Source organism: Lissotriton vulgaris, chromosome 2_1 (assembly GCF_964263255.1).
Source record: "Lissotriton vulgaris chromosome 2_1, aLisVul1.2, whole genome shotgun sequence".
In the NCBI taxonomy this organism is placed as follows: Eukaryota; Metazoa; Chordata; class Amphibia; order Caudata; family Salamandridae; genus Lissotriton; species Lissotriton vulgaris.
Window position 1 is genome coordinate 1,735,951,649 of NC_141687.1, and position 20,247 is coordinate 1,735,971,895.

General features: G+C 46.3%; 1 protein-coding gene across 1 annotated transcript in view; it reads right to left on the reverse strand.

Moving 5' to 3' along the window:
* Nucleotides 1-20,247, reverse strand: part of LOC147733208 (mucin-5B-like) — an 875,769-nt gene that overhangs the window by 516,042 nt on the left and 339,480 nt on the right. The window contains exon 10 of the mRNA XM_086957740.1: nucleotides 11,833-11,940. Within this exon, the coding sequence (XP_086813866.1) occupies nucleotides 11,833-11,940 (108 nt within the window). The remainder of the gene's footprint in view (nucleotides 1-11,832; nucleotides 11,941-20,247) is intronic.

Genomic DNA, 20,247 nt, shown 5'->3' on the forward strand with positions numbered 1-20,247 from the left:
AAAAACTGGGGGGTTTTCTCATGACTGTTTGAATTGAACTCTTTGTTTCTGTGAATTTGGAACTGTGTTAAACTGCTGGTGTTTCTATCCATGACTGTTTGAAAATGTGCTCTAGCTTCCCCGGGACTGTGTTTAGGCATGCAGGGGCAACCTCCCGGCCCCCCTTCTGAGTGTTTTGAAATGAAAAAGGCAAACTGCACCCTGGCCATCAACCTCTGCTTGAGGTCACAGGCTCCTCATATGAGTTTGCCATTGGACATTGCATCTGTGCTCTGATTAGCTGCTGTATCTGTTGTTTCTATTGAGCTTAGGGCTGGCTTTCTGATTGGTTTATTGGTCCGGGGTTCCGATAGTTAACTGGGGCAGTAATTACATTAGACTTTGGGCTTAAGGTTAGGGTACTAATTGGTGCATAGGTCCCATGTTTTAAATGGTTCCTGGGACTAAGGTTTCAAATGGGCCTAGGGCTTAGGCTTTGGTCTCTGATTGGCTGCTAGGACTAGGGTTGTGATTGGCAATAAGGGTCTTGTCACCTAATGGTCTTGGGACATAGGGCTAGTGTCTGATTGGTTAGGGCATGACCTAGTGCTTTTAACGCTTAGGGTTCAGAGTGCCTCATCCCAGGCATTGAGGCTAAGGGCAGAGAGGACAAGGACAATTGCCTGTTTGGGTCTGTTTGGTACAGGTCGGGCATAGGGCCTGAGATGCTGCCCTTGTTTTAATTATCAGCACCCACCTAAACCCATCCACATCCACAAACTTATCAAAACACTCACAACATATGCACTCTACTCTTTTACTACAAACTCTAACCAGTTTCCAGTGTCACAACAACCACTAAAATACAGCACAAGCCACACCTATACACCCTTCTACCTCATCTACCTCGCAATGGCACCTTCACTCACACACAAAACACCACTCTATCCTATACCACTAAGAAATCAACACATTGTCAACACAACACAAATCTACATGATATGTAACTATATCCCATCCATACACACACTACCTTTTCATACAAAGCACCAGTTTTGCCCTCTACTTACTCCTAACAAGCCCCTTTCTGTCACCACCAAATGTATACTCAACATTCAATCATTTCATCCGCAACACCATCTTCCTCTATTTACAAAAAAAACCACAATCACACAACCCTTATACTCCATTCTACCACACATTATACCTCTTGCAGCAATCATATCTTATATAAACACTCTTAACTCTTGTCCATCCCTACTCACACACCACATACACTCCTTTCCAAAACACATCACCACTCCTTTGCCATTCAGCTTCCACTCACCAACAATAATTTACAAACAAATATTTCTCAGAAAACAACTACGTCATCATCTCTTCTCACTACTCCTCAAAATCAAAACAAAACACGCGCACCAATACAACAAAATCTCACACAGCCACTACCTCATAATACTTTCTGTTACAAACCAGAAACATAAACCCACTTCCCACACACCTTAATCCAACTCTACTGCCAAGCTTTTTCCCTTCCTCACACCTAAAACATATACAGCAACACAACAACCTTCTGTCAACCGCTTCTCATTTATTGGACAACATAGAACTTTGCAACATGCTCCACATGAAGCTCTGCCACCCCTAACTCATACATCTCTCACCCTAAACAAACACAAACAAAATAAACAACATGCCACACTTCACAACTTAGTATCTCCACATCTACTGCACAACAAGGCTACTCTACAAAAACAATACAGCTCACCAACTCACTCTCAACCACCATCTCTACCACTTACACACGTAGACCTAATACAATATCTGCTTAGTCAGCTAGATGAGGAATACAATACCGAAAAGCTTCACTGTTACTATCCTCATACAGCTAATACCAGCACTAAAGACATAACTACTACAAGTCCACAAAATAGTGCTCACTCTTCTCCAAAACAAAGTCACTCCATCACCAAAACATATTCTCTAAACTAGCTACTAACACATGCTCGATCATTCTCTAAAAACAAGCATCACATCCATGACCTTCTCACTGACACACAACCCAACTTACTCTTTATAGCTAAATCATGGTTGGGAGATGACATGGCTCCAGTGTTTCATGAAGCTGTTCCTCTAGTCTATAAAACTACAACAAACATTTGTATAGGCAAAAGAAGAGGTGGCCTAGCTGTTGTATTTAAGCAAACATTAAATATCACTAAAGCTGACAATGCCTCCATATAAGGTTGTGAGGCCCTCTTCGGGAGATGCAACCCAACATCATCTTCCTCCTTTAACTTCCTACTCCTTTACAGACCTCCACCTAGCCATGACACTTTCCCAGACACACTTCTAGACATAGTTTCACACCTCATAACACTACTCTCCAACCTATGCATTCTTGGTGACTTGAACATTTGGTTTGACGAACCCAATATGCCCTATCCGAAAACAATCCTCACTTGCCTACACGCACCTAACCTAAATCAGATCATCCACAAACCCACACACATCCTAGATGTCATTTTTGAAAATACAGAACTAGTTACCTTTCAGACAATTACTTCAGTCATATGGTCAGATCACCATTTGCTTGATTTTTAACATAAAACAACACAAAGTAACACACCTAAACCACCTTACTTATATTGAGCATGGAACAAATTCAATTTTGAACAAAAACATACACAACTAACATCCAATACAGATCTATGCATAACAAATTCTGTTAAAAGACTATTTGAGTGGCTACAGAAAGCATTTGATATCATAATGCCACGAAGGACAACAAGACAGGACAAAAGAAAACAGGAATCCTGGAGAAATACTGGGATAAAAGAGTTTTAAAAAAAGTGAATTAGAAAGCAGCAACACACCTCGCTCAAAACAAACATCAATCAAGACAAAACTCACCTCCAAACCTTAAAATATAATATAGGTCAACAAACAAAACAGCTAAAAAAAGATACTATTCTGACAGATTCCGAAAGTACAAATAAAGAATTCTATTAAACTTAACGAATTTCGTAAACCAAATTGACTAGAAGCAACTCATGTCATTTCTCAAGAATTCAAAGACATACTGGCAAATCATTACACAACCAAAGCTGTCATATTTGATTCCTATGTAAAAAAGGAATACCACCAGCACTGACCCTTTTCCAAAATAAACTCAAAGAGTAGGCTAACCCACCCTCTGCATCCGTTCCCAAAAATATCACACAATGAATTCATAATTCTGGTCAAAGAAAGCAATGCTATCAGCAGCGCTTTTGACCAATGACCACCATAAACATTTAAGAAATTTCTTCTAACTACCTCTGCTGCCGCACCAATAAGAAGAATTATCAACATGTTCTTAACTACAGGAATATTTCCAGAATATTTCCCAAAATTCATTGAAGATAGTTCCATAGTTTCTGACTTCCAAACAGGATTACGTCCAGGAACAGGCACAGAATCTGTCATCATTGCCATCTGGAATGACCTTGGAAACACAGTTGCCCAGAACGGAGTTGCTGCACTACTTCTTTAGGAACCTCTCAGGTGACTTTGACACAGTTGACCATGCCCTCCAAAACAAAAACTCTATGAAGGGGACTGCTCTTGACTGGATTACATCCTACCTTCAGAGACATTGGAAACTCACACATTTTCATTTGCCTCAGAGCCGTGGATCAGTGGTGACACAGAGCCATCTCAAATGAAATGCTTCCAAAACAGAAATACTCACATGCGGCTACTGGAAAAAAGATGTACCACTCGTCACCTGACCTGACTATCTGGGAACACTGCCTAAAGTATCTGAGGAAAAAAATAAATCTCAGATTTACCATGGACTCCAAGTTATCAATGAATCCCCAAGTGGACAAACTAGAGAGATCAAGCTTCATTACTATAAAAACTTTGCAACGCATCTTCCCCCAACTGAGATTTCCACACAATGTCCGGGCTACTATCTCTCCTGTATTGTCTAAACTCGGCTACGGCTATAGTGTCAGATGTACGATGTTTTTTTGCATGTGCAAACGGGTTTGCAAACCCGTTTGCGCATGTAAAAACATATTGGGCCATGTACATAGCCTATTTCTTGTGTCGGAATTTTTTGGGCGACTCGCTAAATAGGTTTTGTGACTCGCTAAATAGGGATTGTGCCTTGCTATTTGGAAGGGACCTTCCCTTCCAAATAGTGAGTCTCAAAACAATGTACTAATGTTTTACACTCACAATTACCACCTACTTCAAGTAGGTGATAATGCATTTGCAAATGGGAAGGGGTCCGCAGAGGACCCCTTCCCATTTGCAAATCAATGCAAAATTATTAAAAAAATTAAACAAAAACGTTTAATTTAATTTTTTTACATGCATCCCGTTTTCCTTTAAGGAAAATGGGCTGCATTTTTTAAAAAAAAGCTGCTTTATTAAAGTGCAGTCCCTGATATGGTAGCTCGCTGAACTCAACAGGTCACCATCCCTGGGAGGGCCGGCATTCACAATGGATTCGCAAATTGTGAGAGGCTCATTAATATTAATGAGCCTCGTAATTTTCGACCCCACTGGGAATCGCAAAACAGTGTAAACACACAGTTGTACATTTCATTTAGCACCTCGCAATTTGTGACTTGCAATGTGTTGCAAATTGCGTGGCTCTAAATGAAAGGGTCGTACATCTGGCCCATAGTCTCTACTACGGATCATCTTTAACAACTATGAAAAGACTGCAACAAATTCAGAAGTCTGCTGCCAGGCTACTCCTACATATAAAGTCACAAGCCCACATCTCCCCTGCCTTGAAGGCCCTACATTGGTTACTGGTTGCCGGAAGATCCACATTCAAGCTGCTTTAGATCACCCATAAAGTGATACATGGAACAGGGCCTCACTTCATCAGGAATAAAATCACCAAATACACTCATCAAAGGAAACTCTGCTCTAGATCGCCTCAAAATCCCACCATAAAAGACAAAAAACTATAGGTGGCACATCCTTCTCTGTTCAAGCAGGCAAACTAGGGAACTCTTTACCACCAGACATAAGATCCAAGGATAATTATCTTATCTTCAAAAGACTACTCAAGAGTTGACTCTTCCCCACATAATCAAGATACTCAAACAAAATGTTTAGCAAATACCTGTGTATATAAACATTTATTTGGATTATACTTAGATATGTCTATTCCTTTGTACAAATTTGCATAATAATTATGTTTATAAATATATAGATATTCATTAGTTCTGCTTAAAAAATCTACATACTATTTATGGTTATATATTATTCCATATTTAACAAGCATATACATCACTACATAAATAGATACATTTTTATCATAACTATTTATCTACAATTGCTTCACTATTGCATTATTAAAAGAAAAAAAAGAAAGCAAATAAATTAGCTTAAAGTATAGCCACACATGAAAACCTGAGTTTATTAAATACAACTCAAATCAATCAATCAATCAATCAAAGCATTTATATAGCGCACTACTCACCCAGAGGGTCTCAAGTTGCTAGGGGAGGGGGATCCGCTACTGCTCGAACAGCCAGGTCTTGAGTTGCTTCCTGAAGGCGAGGTGGTCCTGGGTCAGGCGGAGGTGGGTCGGGAGGGAGTTCCATGTGTTGGCGGCGAGGTAGGAGAAGGATCGTCCCCCTGTGGAGGCTCTTCGGATGCGGGGGACAGCGACAAAAGCGTGGCCGGTCGATCGAAGCTGTCGTTTGGGAGCGTAGAAGTTGAGGCAGCTGTTGACGTATCCTGGGCCTTGGTTGTGTAGGGCTTTGTGTGCGTGGGTGAGGAGTCGGAAGGTGATTCTCTTGTTGACCGGGAGCCAGTGCAGGTCTCTCAGGTGTCCGGAGATGTGGCTGCGACGGGGGATGTCCAGGATGAGTCGTGCTGAGGCGTTCTGGATCCGCTGGAGTCTCTTCTGGAGTTTGGCGGTGGTTCCGGCGTAGAGTGAGTTGCCTTGGTCCAGACGGCTGGTGACCAGGGCCTGGGTGACCGTCTTCCTGGTCTCGTGGGGATCCACCGGAAGATCTTATGTAGCATGCGCAGGATGTTGAAGCACAACGAGGAGACGGCGTTGACTTGTCTGGTCATGGAGAGGGAGGAGTCCAGGATGAAGCCCAGGTTGCGTGCGTGGTCTGTTGGTTTGGGTGCGCTGCATAGGGCGGGGGCCACCAGGAGTCGTCCCAGGTGGAGGGTGAGGATCCCAGGATGAGGACTTCCGTCTTGTCCGAGTTCAGTTTCAGGTGGCTGTTCTTCATCCATTCGGCTACCTCTTTCATCCCTTCGTGAAGGTTGGCTCTGGCGGTGGCGGGGTCGTTGGTGAGGGAGAGGATCAGCTGGGTGTCGTCGGCATAGGAGATGATGTTGAGGTTGTGCTGGCATGCGATGTCTGCGAGGGGGCTCATGTAGACGTTGAAGAGGGTTGGACTGAGCGAGGAGCCTTGAGGAACGCCACAGATGACTTCGGTGGCTTCAGATCTGAACGGGGGGAGGCGGACTCTCTGTGTCCTTCCGGCGAGGAAGGAGATGATCCACTCCAGTGCCTTCTCCTGGATTCCGACGTTGCTGAGTCGCTACACTAGTGTACGGTGGCAGACAGTGTCGAAGGCCGCGGAGAGGTCTAGGAGGATGAGGGCTGCTGTTTCTCCATTGTCAAGCAGTGCTCTGATGTAATCGGTGGCTGCGATCAGGGCGTTCTCGGTGCTGTGGTTGGCCCGGAAGCCAGACTGCGAGACGTCGAGGGATCCGTTCGTCTCGAGGAAGGCGGCCAGCTGCTTGTTGACGGTCTTCTCGATGACTTTTGCAGGAAACGGAAGCAGCGAGATGGGGCGGTAGTTCTTGAGGTCGGTGGGGTCGGCTGATGGCTTCTTTAGTAGAGCGCTGAGTTCGGCGTGCTTCCAGCTCTCCGGGAAGGTAGCGGTGTCGAAGGAGGTGTTGATGATGTCCCGCAGGTGGGGTGCGATGACAGCGTCGGCCTTGTTGAAGACGTGGTGAGGGCAGGGGTCGGTAGGAGATCTGGAGTGGATGGAGTTCATAGTGCGGACGGTGTCTTCGGTGCTGATCGGGGTCCAGGCGTGGAGGGTGGTGGTGGGGGGCGGTGGTTCGGTTGTGGCGTGCGTCGGTTGAGTGCTGAAGCTGTTGTGTATGTCCGCGATCTTGTTGTGGAAGTAGGAGGCGAGGGAGTTGCAGAGGTCTTGCGAAGGGGTGATGTTGTTGTTTCCGGCGTTGGGGTTGGAGAGCTCTTTAACGATGTTGAAGAGTTCCTTGCTGTTGTGCGCGTTGTTGTCCAGTCGTTCCTTAAATGCGGTTTTCTTGGTGGCGTGGATGAGTTGGTGGTGTTTTCGGGTGGCGAGCTTGAGGGCAGTCATGTTGTCCGGTGTTGGGTCTCTGCGCCAGGTTCTCTCGAGGGCTCGGCAGTACTTCTTGGAGCTCTTGAGTTCGTCGGTGAACCATGGGGCTTTCTTGCTACCGGGTCTGCTAGGCGGGGTCTTCAGAGGGGCGAGGTCGTCTGCGCAGTAGCGGATCCACTTCGCGAGGTTGGTGGCCGCCTGGCTTGGGTTCGTTGCGCTGGTGGGAGGGTTCATGCTCAGGGAGGTCGCTGGCTGGTGGGCTGTGATCTTGTTCCAGCTTCTGCGTGCAACCTGTTGCTGGTGGTGGTGGATCGTGGTCCTTCTGAAGCTGAAGTGGACGCAGCTGTGGTCCGTCCAGTGGAGTCCGGTGGCGTGGCTGAAGGCAATGTCCTTGCTGGATGAGAAGACGGGGTCGAGTGTTTGTCCGGCGTGGTGGGTGGGGGTGGTGACCAGCTGCTTGAGTCCCAGGTTTGCGAGGTTGTCCAGCAGGGTGGTGGTGTTGCGGTCGTTGTTGTTCTCCAGGTGGAAGTTGAGGTCCCTGAGGAGGATGTAGTCAGCGGAGAGGAGGGCGTGCGGGCTGATGAAGTCGGCGATGTCTTCGCTGAATTGTGTGCGTGGTCCCGGGGGTCTGTAGATGAGGGTGCCTCTGAGGGTGGTCTTGGGGTTGATGTGGACCTGGAAGTGCAGGTGCTCGGCGGGTGCGAGGGTGTCGTCGGTGTTGGTCGTGATGCGGATGGTGTTCCTGTGGATGATGGCGATGCCTCCTCCGGTCTGGTTGATGCGGTCCCTTCGGATGATCTTGTAGCCGTCTGGGATGGCGATGGCGGGCGCTGAAGAGGCGTTCATCCAGGTTTCCGTGAGGAAGGCGACGTTTGGTGAAGTTGTGTCGAGCAGGTTCCAGAGCTCGATGGCGTGTCTTATACATATATACTTTCCATGTATTTATATATCTTTATATTTATTATTTTACTCCTAATTCAGCATCTCCAATGCACTACCCTAAATCTCACCCCATACCTCTCTCAATATATCCTCTACCTCCACTCTCTGACTCATCTCAAATCCCATTCTACTGCTATTAATCTCCAGAATAACCCTTTATAGACTCTTCCCACCTCTAACCATCCTTGCATCATCTCAAACCTCTTTTACTATTCAGATCTCCCAAACAAGCCTTTCTAAAACCTTTTGTGATTTATCCCTCATAGACTTATCCGAGATCTCATCTCTCTCCCTAAACTACTTCTAGATGCTGTTTCCTCCTCAATCTCTCCTTTACTCATCCCAAGACTCCTCCTACTGCTATGATCTCCAAATAAACCCTTTCAAAACATTTCCGTCTTCTATAACTCATCTATCCTTTGCAATGCAACTAACAGCGTCAGATGTCCATCGCTCAAATTAATTTCATATTTCCCTATTCTAATTCACCACTAATACATTTTGGACACCGAAAAGCAATTTGATGCCACGGCAGAGGTAGCAAGCACTATATAAAGGCAATTACAATTACAATATATAGCACAATCCTGTAATTTTCCAGTGCTGCCTAGCGCCAATGCAGGCACCCTTGCACCAGGGTGCGAAGTTGCCTGCATTGTAAACAAGATTGTTTTTGTGCAAGAAAGGACACCTTCCTACACAATAAAATCCATGAGTCCTTTTGCTCTTTCTATGTATGCTGTATAATGCAAGACCTGGCTCTTCGACTAAGGCTCTCCATAACCCCTGGGATGATAAGCTGCGCTACAGAAATACCAACTGATTGTTTCATTGATTTAAGAAATGAGGAGAAATAAAGATATTTCTCCTCATTATACCTCACCTGGGGATGTGAGGTATTTTGATGCATTCCTAGGTATACCAGTAATGGTAAATCTGGGGTTCCCATAGTGAAATAGGTGAATAGGCATGTATAATGCCTCATTATACGGAACCATTTAAAGACTATGAACCATTAGGGGCTGCTGACATTGACTCCTAGCATGTTGGCACCAGTAGATAAAGAAATTCTCAGGCAGAAATGGGGTCAGAGGCCTGACTGCTATTGCAGTGAAAGCCTCATGCCATTTTCCTGGCTGAAATTACTGACTAGTGAAATTTGATGCAGTGTTCCATCACCCAGGAAAATGGGTGGGTTGTGTATGTGCACACCAGGACAGTGGTGATCAAACGGAGCGGTATCCCACCCAGGGATACCATTTCGCCTGACATATAATGGGAGTCCTAGATGTGAGGTACTCTGTTTTATCTTTGATGGTTTAAAAGACGTCATCTTTAATATGTGTGTGAGGTACTTCCATTAATGATTTGATTTTTATTTGTATATATTGCTCAAATGCCCTATGGTGCCTTGGCACTGCTGCTACTGTGGCTGGAATGGAGAAGCAAAGAAGAAAGTTATATGAGTGAATAAAGAACAAGGTCTTAAGAGATTTCCTGAAGGTCAGTACGTCTGGACAGTTCTTGGAGAGAGAGTTCCACAATTTGAATGTACTGATAAAGAAACTACCTCACCAAGATGCTTGATTGGCCCTGGGCAGCACTAGGTGCTTGGCTTTCAAGGATTTGAGCTTCCGGAAAGGGATGTACCAGATAAATCTGTCCTGAATAAAGCCCAGGTCGATGTTATGCAGTGCCTTGAAAGCTATGCAGAAAGCCTTAAATTCTAATCTCTTAGCCACTGGAAGCCAGTGTAGCTTTATCAAGGCCTGAGAAACAGACTAATATTTTGGTATTCCCAGCAAAAGTTGGGCCGATGGGGTCTGTAGCATTTGAAGTTTATTGAGAAGTCCTTTCTGGTCGCCCATTGATAGAGCATTGCCATAGACCAATCTGACAAGGGCAAGAGTGGTAACTGCTGTTTTTTGGCGGTCCAAGGGAATGAAAGGACATATTTTCCTAATTATTTTAAGGTAAAGTATACTGATGAAACTAGAGTGTTTACCTGATCTTTAAAATTGACGTTGGAGTCAAGAATAATCCCCAAATTCTTCACTTTCTGTACGGGTGAAGAAAGGTCCCCCATTTCCTGAGGTAACCAACTTTGTGACCAAAATGAATTGTCTTTGCCTAGGAGAAGTATCCCCGTTTTCCCAGAATTAAGCTTTAGTCAGTTTAGCCTCATCCAGCTACTTATCTGGGACATTCAGAGGCTGAATCTTGAGGCTGTGTCTTCTGGTTTTCTGGGTACTGATACCCATATTTGGGTATCGCCAGACTATGACACCACCAATAATCCAAATGATTTGATAAGTCATGCCAGTGGGGTGACAAAAAGGTTGAAAAGGGTAGGGCTCAGCAAGGAGCCCTGTGGCATCCCACATGCAGACAGAATTAGTCAGAAACTAATTAGCTCATGGCAACATGTTGTACACTTTGCTTTAGGAAGGATTTTATCATTCTGAGATCAATGCCACCTATTTTCAACTCAGCAAGCCTGTCAATCAAGATGGTATGATTGACTGTATCAAAGGCCGCTGAGAGATTCACTAATATTAGTGCAGCCTTGCCACCTTCATCTAAAACGGACTGCTGCTCCTCTGGTTTTTGTGCTGTGGGACCATCTGAATCTATATTGTGTACCGTCCAACAAGCTTTTGGTGTCTATGAAAGACATACATTTAATATTCAGGGCCCTCTCCAGTAGCTTACTAGGAAAAGAAAGCCTAGAAATTGGCCTATAACTACTAGGCTCTTGTGAATCCAGATATTTTTTTTTAGCAAAGGTAGAATAGAAGACTTCTCCCACTCAAAAAGGAAGTAACCAGTGTAAAGTATTTTGTTAAAGATAGATGCCAGTTAAATGCTTCGAATTTCTGGAACAAGATGCACAGTTTTTGGGAGGTAAGGGTCTAATGGGGATCCTGTTTAAGTAGATTTCAATAGGTTAAAAACCTGTTCTAAACAGAGCGAGAAAAACTCATCAAAAACGTGAGGTGAGGTTCGCAAACTACTCTCTAATTGGGGTGTGGGAGATAACAAGATTATTGGTTAAGAAAGTGCCAAAGACTTCCTTTACATTTGTCTGAAAAAACTGGCTAGAGTATTAATGGCCCATGAAGAGCACAGATTGCTTCCTTCTCGATTTGTAAACCATTACCTTTCTCAACAATGTTTGGTACGGTCAGGACAGTTTTTATTCCATCCAGTGGGCAAACCTCATAAAAACTGATCCAAACATTTACGCCTTACTTCCTGATGCTGTTCTCGGTGAGGGCATCACGCTGCAGGTTTAAGGCTTTAATGTTTCCCATGTTCCAGTGTCTGGGATCAGCAAGACGTGTGATGCAATTTGATTATACATCCTGACATATGCCAACATGATCTTGCCTCCAATCCCTATTGTCCATACATAACTTAAATTAATTATTTTATCTCATAGATTAATTCATCAGTATCATTGAACATAACGCGCACATGCAAAGAAAAAGTGATGAATAAAAGTGTTCACACAACTCACCTGCTTCTCACACCATGATTTTAGCTAAAGCGTCCTCACCTTATATTTTAGCACCAAGAAAACATTTTTCAAACAGGTCACGGTGCTTGACTCGCCACACTGGTAAAGTTCTCCAAGAACTGCATAGGACTCTGCAAGGTCGTTGCTCTAAGTCATCAAAGAAAATAAAAATAAGATAATACATTATGCATTTAATGTCCTTTAAATTGATTGAGTAGGCTCAGCTCTCGTTCACCTAGCATGGCAAAAATAAACACATCTTTCAGTCGCCAAGGCATACTGTATGAAACCATACGCACCACTCCAAGAAGTGTTCGCCTAAACTATTCTCCTAATCGAAATGTCAGTTTAAGGCCCCTTTTGCTAGGATTTAGAACAGATGTGATGCTCGCATTGCATCAATGGTGCCAATTTGGAGCTGAGAACATGGAGGGATTTTGAGAATTCAAGCCTTTTGCATGCCAGAATTGTCCAAATAAACTGACAATAGGTATGTGTTTTAGTCTTGCTTATCAATCTGTCAGCACCACTAGCTTGTTCCCTAAGGCTGCCATTTTTGCTCACCTTATCAGTTCATCAGCTCTGATTACTGTGGGTGCCCTTGGTGGCTTCCTAATATGTACTTGCTCTATGGCTAGCACTGCTTATATTGTCCGTATCAGTACCTTTAGCACAGGCAGCACGCTGATTCTCGGTGTAACCAGGTGCAGGCAGACAATTGGCATGACATCACATGCATCTCCTAGGAACAAGATCCTGTGTATGGTCCAGGTGTTTTTTATAATACTTTCCAACTTCTAAGGTTTAGTTTACTGTCCATTTCATTTGATCACAAAAAGGCTTTGATATTTACAGCGTACTTTATATATAGATTACAAATCCAGAACTAATCCGCATCTTGTTTCCCCAAGCTAAAGTGAACTTTTAACATATGGACCAAAGGTGTTATTCAACTCTGCACTGAAATGCATTGAGACGTAAGCAATTGTAAATTGAAAGAGATAGAAAACACAGAGAATTGTAGTTGTATGATATAGGGCTTTCTACCCTGACTATGAACTACCAAATAATAATTTCTAAACTCTTCACTTCTCTATACTTATTCCTATTTATCCAACTAACAGAGTCACATATCTACCACTCCCAATAATAATTTATATTTGAAGCGCTTTTTGGCGAGTAACGCACTACTCCAGAACCCAAAGGTGGATCAGTGGTGGTTTTAATGACATTTACTGCATTTACTGCATTGTCATTGGTGCGCCCTGGGCAAAATATATTTTAGGGGCCCCTATAATGAACAACTGTACATTTCTATTACCCATTTTTAATGGCAAACAATACTTAAATAGTCACATTTTCAGTACCAGGTTACTCAAAAATAGTTGAATTATGTATTGCTTAGAGCTCACAATCCCTTAAGATAACAGTGGGAGGTGAGGGGATAGAGGGAGAGAGAGAGAGAGAGACAGAGAGAGAGAGAGAGAGAGAAATTAGTTGACATAGGGAAAGAGGTGAAATAGAGAGTAAGTTCACTGTCTCAGGGGGTCCATGGATTGTTGGGGCCCCGGGCAATTGCCCAATTTATCTATGCCTTAAAAACATCTCTGCTCTGCTGAGGATGCTCAATCTGTTGAAATACTGAACAAGCCAACCCGCTTGATACTGTGAGGAAACATTCAGTTACATTTAAGTCCGTTCATTGCTGACTCCACAGCAGATCGCCCATAACACTACAGAAAAGTCATCTCAGTGTTGGTAAGGCCGAAAACTAATCCTTCTGCTGATATTGTAGAACCCGCATTCTCGATTCATGGGATGTCAGACAATGGACTCACTGCTAATAACTCCATAAAACACCTTGGGCCATATGCATCATACAAATTCGCATTCGCAAAGGCTGAAATTCGCAGAATTTCGGCCTTTGCGAATGCGAATTTGCTAAATGGGATGTATGAATGAAAATCCGGTGCAAAATAAAGAATCGCAAAATTTGCGATTCCTTATTTTGCAATTGCATTTAAGGAATCGCAAATTTTGTGATTCCTTAAATGCAATGTATGAAGCTAAAAAATATTGCTAATTGTCCCTAAGGAATCGCAAATTACAACCAACTTCAAGTTAGTGCTAATTTGCGAATTTCTTGAAAAATGCCCTTTTTAGCATTTTTCAAAGTGCCATGTGACACACATACATGCCCTTAGGGCATGTATGTGCACCACATGTGCACCCATACTTATTTCAGGGGTGCAACAGGGTGTCCTTTGGACACCCCTGCACCCTTGAAATTATTCTCAATTTGCGATTCAAATTCCCATTCCTTCCTATGGGCCAGGAGGCCCATAGAAATGAATGGAAAAGTATTCCATAATTGCGAATTCGCAATTTGCGAATTCGCAATTAAGGAATATCAAGAAATTGCTAGAAAATGTCGATTTTCTTGATACATACCAATTAGCGATTCTGAAATAGAGATTTCTTAAAAATCGCTATTACAGAATCGCTAATTGGTATCTTGATACATATGGCCCCTTGTCTCACTACCGGTGTCATCATAAAAATGGCTATCCAATTCCTCAGTCACAGAAGGGACAAACTCTTTCCCGGTTGATATTGTAGTGACAGAGAGTCAGCATTCTAGTGTTGCATTATGGTGTAACCCACACTGAACACCCACCCACCACAGGCGCCATCAGTCAGATGACCCTGCTAATAAAAGGGGCGGAGCGCACGTGCTCATGGCCAGTTAATCAAGTACCATACTGTGTCTGTGTCACCTTATTTTATCAGTATGAGAGCCTAGGGCCCCAAATACTACAATGGCGACGAGGCGGAAGCTGTGCCACGCATGCAACAGCTGAAAATCGTGGAGAAAGGGGGAGGGAGCTGCCTGCCTCGAGGGCACCCCCTGTGAACGGCGCCGGCCGCCGGGAGGCCTGAAGGGCATGTGCCGACCCCCCGGCCTTCATGCAGATCAAGAGGTGACCGGGAGCCTACCCCACACCTCATGAGCCCAGTGGAAACGGCCCCCCTGCGTGGAAGTGCCCGGGTGCCCACCCGCATCAGCCGCAACGACCCGCCGGGCATGAGGCTATCCTGTGAGCATAGAAAGACCAGGCTGGCTGGACTGTGGCGCCGCCGAGTTCGTGAAGCCCAAGGAGTGGGACGAAGGTGAGGAACTGTGGGGCGGGGAAAAGCCAAGGAGCCGTGGCATGCATCTGCCACTGACCCGCAGAGACCCCACCTGAAGCGGAGCCTACCCGCAACTAAAAGGGGGACAGTCCACGCTACCCAGTGTCCGGTGATTGCTCCTGCCGCCCCACCCCCTTGCAGCGTGTGAACAGTTGGAGGCCGCTGTGACAGAGGAAAAGAAAGACAGGCTGTGCCCACTAGAGAGCCGGCAGTCTCCGGCGCCTAGCCCCCCCATGCAGCCCGTGCGAAGAGAGGGCCTGCGGCGAAAGGCGGAGTGACCACGTAAAACATGGGGCATCAGAAAAAAGCCTGCAGCTTGTGTACAGCGGCGGAAGCCTGTCAGAGCAACGCCAAAATGAAACCAGCCCAGCCGACCCTCAGAAACTTGGGCTGTCAGGCGTGAGTAATTAAAGCGGAGCCCACCCGCAGCTGCAGCAACACGACCCCCACACAGCCCGACACCCACACAGCCCGGAAAACAAGAGGGCATGTGGCGAGGGTCAGAGAAAAAAAAAAGAACTGTTTGAGGCCATAGTCAGAGGTGCTGGGGGCTGTGAAGAGCAACTCCAGAGGGGCATGGTCAAGGAGCAGCCTCCGGCATCTGTGCCACCCCCCCCGCAGGGTGCGAGTTGCCGGCAACGACTGAAAGTATACGGCCGTGAGAACAAAGAAGCACCCTGGTGAGGCCCGCAGGCTGAGGGGAGCTGCTCAAGCCGATCGGTTCGCTGCAAGGCCTGTGGATAGTAGCACCGGAGAAGTGCCCCGGGCATGTGTACACACACACAAGCATTTCATCAAAAGGAATAGTGGATGCACAAAATATGTACTGCTCCTACCTGGCTGCGAGTGCCTGAGCCCTGTGAGAAGTCCCAAGAAGGTGCGGCAGCCGGGTGAAGACATCCCACTATGTGAAGACAGCTCGGCAAGGCCTCAAAATCTTCAGAACCAGCCGGGATCACGTTGAAAGAAAAACACACTGCCATCTAGTGGCAAAAGTGCGTAATTGCGCCCACAAAATGAAAGACACTGGCAGCAAAGTTACATGCCATAAATTGACATGAGCTAGTGGGCTGCGAGGCAACTGTGTGCCAGGAAGAAAGTAATGCAGCACAAAGCGAGCTGCTACAGCCCAAACTTGCTGGGAAAAAAAAAATAAAGTGCAACAGAACAGGGACAATAACCGGAGAGCACTGAGGGTGCTCAGATACAGTTCCAGGCTGTTGTGGCCTACAGCGAGAAGGCCAAGACACCTCTACAGGAGCACAACACAGCAACGCCACAAAGGAACCCTGAAAGGAATACGACTTCCACCCCAGCGATTAGTGTGCAGGACACTGGCACGTAAGGGGCAGTGGAGGTAAAGAACAGTGACACTTGCGTGAACGAACGCAGTGACGCGCCATGACTATAGGTGGTCAATGCAGCAGTACAGACATCAGTGAAGCACTGCGCACAGACAATGAGCAGAAGCCAAGACAATAGCCCAAGCAGCAAGTCACTACAGGATCCGAATAGCGCAGTCTGAAGCGTGCCAAAGCACTACAATCGTGGAGAGAAGATGGAGCGGTTGCGCTGACCCTCAGAAGCATGAAGAAGCCGACCACCGAGACTAGTCGCAAGGGAGAAGAAGCTGACAACCCAGTCTGGTCGCAAGGGAGAAGAAGCTGACCGCCCAGTCTGGTCGCAAGGGAGAAGAAGCCGACCACCCAGTTGGTCGCAAGAAAGAAGAAGCCGACCACCCAGGTGGTCGCAAGAAAAGAAAAAGCCGACCACCCAGTTGGTTGCAACAAGGAAGCCGACCTGTCAGACGGTCTCAATGGAGTATGCTGACCGACCAAGAGGTCAGAGCAAGTGTAAAGAGGAAGACTGTGGGGACGTCGACAAAGAGGAGCCCAGGAGACGTCCGCGAAGAGGAACAGAAAGAGACGGACGCGAAGTCCGACGACATCACTTTGACATCAGAAGTATCATGTGACAGAAGGTCGCGATGACAGGCCCAGTCATGGAGCGAAGTAACAACAGTGCCCTTGTTCCGGGACAAGACCAGAGACAAACGAGCAGAGGGCCCGCTGCTCCAAGAAGCATGGTCAGGATGAGAAGGAAAGTGAGGAGACCGGACAGCGTCGCAAAAGGGACGGAGAAAAATGATGGCGAGTGAGTGGCACGACGCCACGAAGAAAAGAGAAGAGTAAGGGAGGATGACCCATCCTGAGTGGCACGGCGCCACAACAAAGAAAGAAGGAGGAAAAGGAGCTGAGTAAAGAGGTGTGAGTGACAAGACACCACAACACACACCAGAAGGGGAACACCCGATGGAGAAGGTGAAGAGGTGCATGACCATCACTGCCTGCTTACCCACAGAATAAATCCAACACTCTGCCATCACTATCCAGGCGCATCATCGCCAAGGAGCCTCTCACCACCGAAGTGAATCTGCACACGCCCCAAACAACCAGGGGTCAAGGAGGCAAATCACCCAGGACCCTTCTGTGCACCCCGTGAACCTACAGCCTGCCGAAGTCAAGCACTCCCGGCCATTGGAAGATCCACCCTTGGAGACTACACAAGACGTGGCAGTGGCCCTGTTGGGAGTTCCACAGCGACTCCTAAACGCGGCCTACACAAAGGCTCGCACAGCCCACACGGTCACGTGGCAGTCCAGGGGAGAAGAGCTAAATAGAACAAATATACCCTGCCAGAGTTAGTTTATAGGGCCCAAACGGGGGATCCTAGAGATAGGACGAGCGGTGACACAGTTGAGGCTCTTGTCCAGGGGACAAGAGCCTCAACGGAGTTCCCGTGCGAAGGGAGCCCGAGTAGCAGTGATGTGTCGGACGTAGCTCCACGTCAGGCGCAGGAATCATGGAGGTTACGGGTGAAGACTGGTCACCCACAAGATCACCAGTGGAAGGCGCAGAACCCGAGCCCAGACGGCAATGACGGCAAAACAACGACACCACCCTCAGAGGCTACATGAGCGACTTGGCTGTTAATCCGTTGGCAGTTCCTCAGCAACGCCTTTGCACGGCTCACGCGAAGCCCCGCACGGTCGACACAGTCCCATGACAGCCAGCAAGGAAAGGCCACTCAAGAGGCTCCAGTGGTAGAGGAGTCCAGGTGAGAGAGGCAAGTCGGACGTCGCTCAGCAGTCTGGAGTAAGGAAGGTCACCAAGCACGTCATCCCACAGGAAAGTCTCACTCACAGAGACCGTCTCCGAATCCAAAGTGGATCTCACCACAGCTCCAGATGAATCAACACCGCGAGACCAGGCTGGTCTAAAGAACATCGCCAAGGAGAGTGAAGGCATCCCGACCATGCGGTTTGAGACTCCGGGTCATCCAGTGAGAGGGGACACCTACGAGAGAGGGGTATCCGTGAGAGGGATATTCTGCAACTGCAGATCCTGTCAGAAACAGATACCAGTTGAACAGAACACCTCAACCAGGACGATACAGCGGAAGGTAACACACAAATGCCTCCTATCATTCCATCTGCAATTTCACAGGATGTGGAACAGGAGAAGAGAGACTGTACAGCCCTTCTCCAAGCTGCAAGTCTGCAAAGACAAGAAAAGACACCATTGTCAGTGATTAACCAGCAGCGGAAAAGACTATGTGGGAGTCGTCATTTTGGGTTATAAATTAATTGCAAACTGTATTTTCTCCCACAGGTTTCAGACTTTTCTTTGGTTTGACTTTTCACTAAGTTTGGGAGGGATATAGTGACGGAGAGTCAGCAATCTAGTGTTGCAGTATGGTGTAACCCACACTGAACACCCACCCACCACAGGCGTCATCAGTCAGATGACCCTGCTAATAAAAGGAGCGGAGAGCACGTGCTCATGGCCAGTTAACCCAGTACCATACTGTGTCTTTGTCACCTTATTTTAGGAGTATGAGGGCCTAGGGCCCTAAATACTACAGATATCACGGACAGCGGAATGTGTCCTAGACTCGTGCTTTTAAGGAGCGATGGCAGGGGCAGCCGACCAATCTGACCTTGGCACTTCAGAGCCTGCAATCCCAAGGCAGGGAAACAGCTGGGGGATTGCAGCACTAGGCCCCCAGCATCAAAATCGGCACTGGGTTAGCCTGCTCCAGCCAATCTCAGCTCCAGAATCGGCTGGTTTCACATAGTACTAGGGCGGAAGTCCTTCCCTTTGCACCGGAGTCAGCCGAGGAAAGCGCAGGGAGGAAGGAGTTGGCATCCAGAGCTTGCGGCAGCAAGGACACAGAATAGAGTGTTGGGAAAAGTTCTATGTATTGTTTTATGGGTATTGTTGTCTGTTTGCCCCTTTTTCCCCCACCCCCATTGTCCCTCCCAACTCCCCCGCATCTCTGCCCCGCCACCAGCAGCTACTGATCACAGAAAACACAGCATGACCGTTTAGGACATTGTAGAAAAAAATGTTTCACTGCAATACCGCCATAGAAGCCCCTGGCTTACTGTGGACATCACACAATACACTGCTATGCCCCACGAGACGTAATAGAAAATCTATCTCACTGCCAACATTAGAGAACAATTGTCTCCTGATGGCATAACATGACAGGTCAATTGCCTGCTGACATCAAAACCGACCATGTCTTGCTGGTGAAAAATCCTTACTGCAGACGTCGCAGTATACTAAGCATTGCTGCATCGGACATTACAGAAGACACTGTGTTAATTTTTCTATCCAGGGCCATCAGATGTGCATTGTAGGTTGACGCAATGGAATGGAACTTTCAAAACAAGACTAGAAATACAACAAAACCTATTCTGCAGGATTTTAATATTACATATTATGACACATAAATCTTCGGACCCATTCTGTGTTCCCCGTTAACTCTACTGGGAGATTCAGGGCTGGAAATGATGGTTCCAGTAGGTAAATCTCTGTGAATTAAACAGGATTATGAAATAAACACCCAGGAACGATAAAAAACACCAAACCAAGAATTAAGAAGTACTTTAAGGAATCCTTTCCCTAATTCTAAGATGTTTATTGCTGTTATTTGCCATCTGCTTTCTGCAGGTGATGTATACATTGACAGGTGGGTCTGTGAGAATTGGGGATTTGGCCAAGTAACCAGTGATACATGAGCAGTTGCCTCATTTGGAGTCTCGAAAATAAGTTCTGTCCACCTTAAAGATACACACACAAATATAAACACACAAACCCCGAAATTTAAAAAAGAATTTAGGGCCCATTGTTAGCTGATAATTAAAGGGGAGTGTGAGAAATCAGGTTGTTGGTTGAGGGGTATGTGGGTACCTCT